At 64.8% G+C, this 8,492-nt stretch overlaps 1 protein-coding gene across 1 annotated transcript; it reads left to right on the top strand.

Annotated features, from left to right (window-relative positions):
• The first annotated feature begins 3,848 nt into the window (after nucleotides 1-3,848).
• FOXL2 (forkhead box L2) lies at nucleotides 3,849-6,097 on the top strand. Its single transcript, XM_072344438.1, has one exon. It carries the CDS (start codon nucleotides 4,242-4,244, stop codon nucleotides 5,157-5,159), a length of 918 nt encoding a protein of 305 aa, XP_072200539.1. The 5' UTR covers nucleotides 3,849-4,241; the 3' UTR covers nucleotides 5,160-6,097.
• The last annotated feature ends 2,395 nt before the right edge of the window (nucleotides 6,098-8,492 follow it).

Here is an 8,492-nt window from a genome sequence, read left to right as displayed (position 1 = left end):
CCATTTGGGACTGTTCCCTCAGGCCCCGTTAGATCAGCCTTTATTCAATGTGACTTCAGCCCAGATCATAATGAAGTGATTCTGTTCCTCATGAAGCTCACATTATGGATGTACAGCCATCACAGTCTATGGCCTGCTTAGTTTTTCCTGTAAAAACAGAAATCCTTGTACGGCGGGGAGCTTGTACAAACAAGCCTGAAGCTACCCGAATTTTTAGCTTTGCAGTATAAACGAGAAACTAAATTCTCTACTGCAGAACTTACATGCACCTACATACGGTCAAGTTTTTGACAATGAGTCTCATTCATGCAGAAGAAGACACTTGCCAGGTGAATATGTCCTTGTTCCAGCGCCATATGCCAGTAAAGCGAGCGAAGGGCTCCTGGGAGCTGCTGGGGGTCCTGCACCGGGAGCGGCGCGGCTCTGCGGTGCCTCGGGACGAGCCGGGCTGGGGCCGGGTTCTAAAGACGAAAGCTTTGCGAGCAGCTCCCAGTGTAAAGGAACGGACGCGCGCACAAGTTTTTCTCACGGAAGGGCTCCGCTGAAGCCGCAAAGATCGGTTCTGCGGCAGCCGGCTCCGTGCCTCCCAGCGCCGAGCCCCGGGGCCGGGTGCCGATGCGGCGGGTTGTCCGGCCCGGCCGCTGCCGCGGGAGGCGGGGAAGCGTCCCCGTCGCGGTGTCCCCGGCGGGTCCCGTCCCGTGGGCTGCGGCCCGGCCGTGGCTTCCCGCGGGGCTTTGTGTCGGCTCCCGTAAACTCCGGGGTGCGGGACAGACCGTAACGGGCCGTGTCTACTGCAGCCCTATTTCGCGCGTTTGTTACGGGAGTAAACAATCCACCATCATAAAGACTGATAGTATCGGGAAGAACAAGGGGGAAACAAAACAAAAGGGGGAAAAAAAAAAAATTAAAAAAAAAAGGGAAAGGGAAGAAGCCAGCAATCCTTGCTGCACGGTAACTCCCCTTTCCCGGATGCTCTACTGGCCGGGCCGAGGACGGGAAAAGCTCCCGCAACCCCGCGCCGCCCCGCAGCCGGTCCCGGGGAATCCGGGCTGGAGGCGAGGCGATCCGCTCCGCTCCGCTCCCCGCCGTTGTGCTTCTCCCGGCGGGCTTCGGCTGGCGGCCGGCGCGGGGCTGCCTGTAGCGAGCGCCTTCGGGACCGCGCGGTACCGAGGCCGAACAACGGTCCGGTGTCCGCGAGAGGCGGCTCGGCTGCGCCTGACTAGAGGGATCTGCAGCCAGCGGCTGTGCCACGGAGCGCTATTTTGCGCTCCGAGAGAAAAAAAAAAAATAATAACAAAAATGAAGAAGAAGAAGAAGGAAAAAAGAAAAAAAAAAAAGAAAAAAAAAAAGAAAAGGAAAAGAAAAAGAAGAAAGAAAAAAGAAAAAGAAAAAAAAAGAGAGAGAGAGAAAAAAAAAAAAAAAAGGAGAAGGAAAAAAAAATCGTTAAGGAAAGAAAGTCTGCCACATTTTCAAACTAACCAACTTGAAACCTTCCAGGTAGCGATCGGCTCCGCTGCCTGCACGGGGTGAGTAGGAAAAAACAATAGCTCGGGTACTAAAGGCTGAGCGGTGCCTACCGCAGGGCGGTGGGCAGCGCGGCTCCGAGCAGCACAGCTTGGGGCCGCCGGGCGCAGCACTACTGGCTTTGGGGGCACAGTGGAGGATGCCCCGGTTTGCAGCCCCTCTTAGGGGGGTTCCTCAGTGGGGTTGCACGGCCAGCGCTCAGCACCGCTCCGTCCGCCTCCTGCCCCGCCGTCCCGAGGCTGCCCGGGGGCAGCGGTGCTCTGCCCGCATGCGGGCGGCGGGTGCACCTTCCCCGCCGCCCAGTCGCGTCCCGCGCTGCAGCCTGTCCTCTCCGCGGCGGGACGGGGCCGGGCACCGCAGCGGCTCCTCCGCCTCCCGCTCTCGCCGCGCCCGGTTTCGTCCGCCTGTGTCGGTCCCCGAGAGCGCCCTTTCCCCACGTACGAACCCGCCGTCGCTGCCCGCTACCCGCCCCGGCTGCTCGCAGTGCTCCCGTGCGCCCTCAGCCCCGCGCACAGCCTTAGCCTCGAGCCCAGCGGCCCAAGGAGCACTGCGGAGCACTGCGGAGCGCTGCGGGGACTGCCCGAGCCCCGCGTGGGGCTGCGCGCTCACCTCGGAGCTACTCGGCCCCGCCGCTCCTTGCGCCGTCCGAAATGCCCTGCGCGGGGCTGCAGAAGGGGAAAGAAAAAAGGAGAAAATAAAAAGAAAAAGAAAAAAGAAAAGAAAAAAATCAACTCCTGAGCCCCTTGGATGTCAAATGTCTTCTATGAGCGAGCGGGCCCTGGAGAGGAGCTGCGCGCTCAGTTTTGGAGTGAAAGGGAGGAATGAGCCATTTGGAGGAGGTGATGACACACGCAGCAGTGCTGTTCCACCTGCCCCGGCTCTCGCCGCGGAAATGCCTGCGAGGGGAGCGCCGAGAGCTGCATGGGTGGCCGCAGCGAGAGGCTCGCCCGGCCCTGGGGAGCCCCACGGCCCCGGCCCGGCGGCACACACAGCTGGGGCCGGCTGCGGGAGCGGGAGGCTGCGGGAGCGAGGTGGCAGGGGTCGGGCTGGGCCTGGGGGTGTTTCTGGGCGCCGAGGTTTAGGCACCGAAAAGCAAGGTGTGTCGTTGGTGTGACCGCATTTATAGAGATCGTGTTTTAGAACGTGAGTTTCTCGGCGGACGCGAGATAAGTAATCAGCCTGCACGGCTATAGGTGAGGGTGCAAAAATGTATTTTAAATGATAAATACAACAGCTCCCGAAGGGCTGCTCGTTTTCTCCCCTGCAGTTCGTTCCGAATGCTTCTCCCAGAGAGGAAAGCAGGACCTGCGCACCTCCCCGGACACACGCACCGGGAGCGGCCGAGCTCCGCCGCCTGCACCGGCAGAGCTGCCGTCCCCCCGCGCTCGGGGTTTGGGCTCGGTTACGAAAAATGTAGCACGCAAAGTGCGCGGGGCGGGGAATAGCGCTTGGCAACGATTCACGTCCCAGAAAGGTGAAAGTGGGGCTGGGCCGGGTGCGGACCGCAGCCGCCGGGCTGCGCGTGGAACTCTGTAGCCGCTCTGCTCGGCAGCCCTTGCCATGAGAGGATGCGCAGAGCTGTGCTCAGGTTCGGCCTCGGTCCCCCGCGTCCGGCTGTGTCCGCGGCCCCGACCCCGCCGCACCCCGAGGTCCGCGCAGATGTGCCCGGAGTTCGGCTCTGTGGCTGCCGGGGGAACAGGGCCAGCCCGACCCTCTGCCGGGGTGAGGACTGCTTCAGAAAACCGTTTGAAGCATCCTCTGTGCTGTCCGCCCGCTTCTTTGCCTGCGGGTAGAACGGCGCCGTTAACGATTCATTGCTGCACGGCACTTATTCAGTTCAGCCTTCTACACCGCCGCTCGCGGTGGCTTCACCTGAAGGCAGAATAGGGGAGGGAGAAGATGCGATCCTTGGGGATGCTGCGAAATAAGTGGGAGCCCTGCGGGGAGGAGCGCAGGGGCACCACGGGCCCTGCCCTGCTCCGCTCTGTCCCTGCCCCGTCCCTTCCCCGGGGCTTCTGGCGGCCCGGCGGCTGTTGGAGGGAGAAGGGGCGACCCGACAGCCCACTCCGTGCCACGCCGCACGGACGGCAGAACCGAGCGGCAGGAGCGCTCCCTTTGCTCCCCGAGCGCGGCCCGGAGCCAAGACATAGAAACGCGGCCGCGTGTTGCGGCTGCACCGTGACAGCCACCCGGCAGGGCCGAGCGCGGCGGCCGCCGTCCGCGGGACAGCTCCGAGCCGCGGGCCCGGGGAGGGCGGGAGGACGGCGGCAGGGGCGGCTCGTTCGGAGCCCCCCGCCCCCCCTTCACCCCCCCGGCGGCGCGGCAGCACCGGGGCGGTTCCACGCCGCGCCGCTCCGCGGGGCCACGTCGGGCCGCGTGTGCGCGGGGCCGAGCGCCGTGACTGCGGGCTGAACCCGGCCGTGCCCAGCGGCTCGGCGGCGATAGGGGAGCGGGCTCCTGACGAAAGCGGAACTCGGCCGGGCCCATACAAATCAGAAAAGAGCCCGGCCGCCGCGGCAGAGGGGAGCGGAGCCCGCTGGGGCAGGGACGCCGCCGCCGCCGCGCTGCACGGATTCGCGGCGCCGCGAGAGGCGCCGAGCGAGCTCCGTCCCGGCCCCGGCGAACTACGGGAGGGACGGCCGCCGGCAGCGGATCTCCACACCGCTCCGCACCGGCACAGCTCCGAGCCGGCATCGCCGCGCGCGGCCGCGGGCACCATGATGAGCGGCTACGCGGATGGCGAGGAGGACGCGGTGGCGATGCTGGCCCATGACGGCGGCGGCAGCAAGGAACCGGAGCGGGGCAAGGAGGAACTGAGCGCCGAGAAGGGCCCCGAGAAGCCGGACCCGTCGCAGAAGCCCCCCTATTCCTACGTGGCCCTGATCGCCATGGCCATACGGGAGAGCGCCGAGAAGAGGCTCACGCTGTCCGGGATCTACCAGTACATCATCAGCAAGTTCCCTTTCTACGAGAAGAACAAGAAGGGCTGGCAGAACAGCATCCGCCACAACCTCAGCCTCAACGAGTGCTTCATCAAGGTGCCCCGCGAGGGCGGCGGCGAGCGCAAGGGCAACTACTGGACGCTGGACCCGGCCTGCGAGGACATGTTCGAGAAGGGCAACTATCGCCGCCGGCGGAGGATGAAGCGGCCCTTCCGGCCGCCCCCGACTCACTTCCAGCCCGGCAAGAGCCTCTTCGGCCCCGACGGCTACGGCTACCTCTCCCCGCCCAAGTACCTGCAGTCCACCTTCATGAACAACTCGTGGCCGCTGCCGCAGCCCCCCGCGCCCGTGCCCTACGCCTCCTGCCAGATGTCCGGCGGCAGCGTCAGCCCCGTCAACGTGAAAGGACTCTCGGGCCCTGCCTCCTACGGCCCGTACTCGCGGGTGCAGAGCGTGGCACTGCCCGGCATGGTGAACTCCTACAACGGCGTGGCCCACCCGCACCACCCGCACGCCCACCACCCGCAGCAGCTGGGCCCGGCCAGCCCCGCGCCGCCCGCCGCCCCGGCCGCGAACGGAGCCGGCCTCCAGTTCGCCTGCGCCCGCCAGCCCGCCGAGCTGTCCGTCATGCACTGTTCCTACTGGGAACACGACAGCAAACACGGCGCCCTGCACTCCCGCATTGACATCTAGGGAGCGGGTCCCCGCCGCCGCCGCGCAACGCCCGCTCCGGCCGCGCTCTCCTCCTCCGGCTGCGGACGTCCTTCTCTCCGCGCCCGCCGCGGCGGGCGGGCAGCTCCCGGCTGGCGCGGTCTGTCCGCCAGCCCGTCTGTGTGTGTGTGTCTGTCTTCGGGGAGGCCTCGGGATCGGCTTTTCGTCGCTTTATTTCTGGGGGCGCGGGGGACGCGGTGACAACGGGCCGCTGCCTCTCCGAACTCTGCTCCCTTGTGACTCGGCCTTCAAACGCTCGGGCTCGGCCTGCGAACAGCACGGCCTTCCCGCCGGGCCCGGTTGCTGCCGGCCGAGCTCGGCCCCTTCCTCCCGCTCCTCTTCCTCTTCGGCCGCAAAGCGCGGCGCTGCTGCCTTTCCCCGGGCGGCGCCGGGTGGGACTGCGCGGTGGGAGCCGGGGAGGCCGGGACCGCTCGTGAAGGCTCCGGCCGGCGGGAGATACGGTTTTTAAAGGAGACGGTGTCCTTTGAGGTCTTACAAGAAATTTTATGTAGGTCTAAAAAAATATATTTTGATGTTAAATATATATTAAAAAAAAAAAGACGGTTTCCTATGAAATTTGAATATTTCTCCGTGCTCATAGTATAATTGATAATGAAAGTTTAAACTAGCTCCGTATTTTTGCCCCCAAATCTGGCCCGAAATGGATTTCGGTAGGTTCTGCTTTGAGTGCTCGCCCTTTTTCTTAAAACGTTTTGATCCTTCGGTTTTACATAGATGAATGTGAAAAGAAATAGCGTGTATAACACAGGGGCCAGTTCTTAGCGATTGTGTAAGCGTTTCTGTAAGCTGATAGATGCTGTGGCGTAGTACCGTTTTGGGACCAACTTCTCTAGAGTGGCCTAGCACTGTTAATGTACTTTCTAGCCTTGTAAGGTCTCCAATAAATGCCTTTCTCTTAATATTGTTTTGTTTCTCTCTGCTTCTCCGTGCTGGGACCGTGCTGGGAAGCGGCAGCGCCGGGGCCGCCGTATGTCTCTCAGTGCGGACCCGCGGGTACCCCTGAGCCCGTTCCGGCCTCTGCCTGCCGCACCCCGGCTCCCCTTTTGCTTCTCCCCGCTCACTCGGGGCCGCGGAGCGGGGCGATGCGGCGCAGCGCTGCGCTCTCCCGGCCCGGCCGTGCTGTTAAGGAACCGGCGGCCCGTCCGGGCCCCGTGCTGGTGCCGGCGCTGCTCCCGCCTGTCGCTTTCGCCCCGGGGCCGAGGCCCGAGCAACGGCGATCCCCGGGACCGGGACCGGCTCCCAGGCCCGCTGCAGGCTCCGTGCCGCGGGAACGAGGCGTCTTACGGCCTCAGCAAGGAAACGGTCGCGGCGTACAGAGCGGGGCCGGGGAGCTGCGCGGCTCTGCGGGTTCCGTGGGACGGCGAGGGGAGGGAGCGCGGCGCTACTCTGTTCCGGCCGGGGCCGGCGGTGCGGGGCACGGGGGCTGCGGGCCCGGCTCTGCCCGGGCACGGCGGGGAGGGAGCGAAGCCGGCTCGAACTCCAGCACCGGTGCCACGCGAGGGGAAAGGACGGAACGGGGCCGAGCACGGCGCTGACGTGACCGCTCCTTGTTCGTTCAGGGCTACCCGTCCCCGCTCGTTTCCTCCGAGATCCTTCGAGGTCGTTGTGAACTCGGAAGGGACCCTCTCCCGCCGCCACGGGTCTGCGGGGCCTCTGCGCTTCCCTCGGCGTCTGCGGGCGGTGACCCTAAGGGAGCGGCCCCGGCAGCGCCAGCATCCAGCGTTGGGAGCGGAGCGGTTCCCGTCCCTCGGTACCGTGCGATGCGGGCCGCAGGGCTCTTTCCCGAGGCCCCCCTGGACGACAGGCGGTGGGCAGAAGGTGCCTCGGGGCACCCGTTCCCAACGGGCTCTGCCCCGCGTCTGCGGGCGGGCGGGGTACGGCGGCTGCTCATGTGCGGGGCCGGGCTGTGCCCTCCGAGCCCCGAGCGCCCGGCACCCGCGTTGCCCCAGCAGAGCCGCGCCGCCGTCGCGCCCGTAGGATGTTTTCGCGATCATTTTCTGTATTTTATAAACAGAGGCGGCACCGAATGTAAACTCGTGTGGTTAAATAACAGCCGCCGTGTTCGGGGCACGGCTGCAGCCCTCGTCTCACATCGCCCGGTGCGAAGCGCTCGGCCGAACCAGGCTTGTCCTATCGCTTCGGGAGTGTTTGTGGCTCCCGTTCAGGCCCCGGTGACCCGGGAAGGATTCGGTGGTCCCCTATCGGCTCGTTGCTGCCCGGGGCGACGGGGACTGACCTGCACGTGCTCTATCCCTCAGCTTGGGCCGCCCGACAGCCTCCCTGCCCTGCGGGGTAGGCTCCGGGCCACGAGAGTGGCCCCAAATGGGCCGGACCGGGTTTCTTGCCGGGGCTCCGCCAGGGTTGGGCTCTGATGTGCCCCGGGCCACGCCGTCCCCAGTTCCGCTGACCCCACACGGAGCGGCAGTCTCACGGCTTCGCGCTCCGTGCGAGACCTGTGCTCGTTATCTAACGACGACCGGAGGGCACCGCGCATCCCCACTGTGGCCGGAGCTGGGGGAGCCCAGGGCAAGGGGACTCGGGGCTGCGGTCTCGACCGAGCTACCGCCTGCCCTCCCGAGCGGCCCCGTCTTTATGAGCTTTATGCAACGCTGGCGAGAGATGAAAGCAAAAGAGCGACGACTGCGTTCTCCGTGCACGGAGCGGGCGTGGAAGCAGCCTCCCCGAGCCGCCGCCGGAAGGGCAGCGCGCTGCGACGGGCCTCAGGGGAGGGAGGGCTCGGCGGCCTGGGGTTGGGTGGGCGCCCACCGCCCCCCGGCTGCCCCACAGCAGTGCCGGGCCCGGAGCGCTCTTCTGTGCACGCCGGTTTATCTTCTTCTGGCGCCCTTCGCGCAGCCGTCGGGCCTTGGCAGTGCTCGTAGGATGCATAGCCTTGAGTCGGGAGAGCTCCCGGCCGGCTCGGCGGGCCACAACTCGGCCCAGCTCGGCTCGGCTGCAGTGTCCGGGGCCGGGGTGCTCGAGGCTGCGGGTAGAGCAAGGAGGGCCACGCAGCCGCTCTCACCTTACGGCCCCTCCCGCCCGGCCGATCGATGCCGCCTGATTCCTGGTATTCTTGTCCGTGTTTTAAGTGGTGAAAAAGTCATTTCCAGTCCCATGGTCCGCGTTTCACCCTGAACTCATTGAAAAGAGAGTGTGGGGTCAGGACTGTTTATTATACAACCAATTAAAACAGGAAAATATGCAGAAGCTTCATTCAGAGAGATCCGGCTATTGTTAAGCCGAAAACGATATTTTTGTTTCAGAAATAAAAAAATACGTTTGTTATTTAAAAATCGC

Source organism: Excalfactoria chinensis, chromosome 9, assembly GCF_039878825.1.
Source record: "Excalfactoria chinensis isolate bCotChi1 chromosome 9, bCotChi1.hap2, whole genome shotgun sequence".
Taxonomy (NCBI): domain Eukaryota; kingdom Metazoa; phylum Chordata; class Aves; order Galliformes; family Phasianidae; genus Excalfactoria; species Excalfactoria chinensis.
Note: the sequence above shows the minus strand (reverse complement) of the source record. Positions and strands in the feature narration are given on the sequence as shown.

Coding starts and splice junctions, on each gene's coding strand:
- FOXL2 (XM_072344438.1), top strand. CDS start 4,242: ATGATGAGCGGCTACGCGGATGGCGAGGAGGACGCGGTGGCGATGCTG.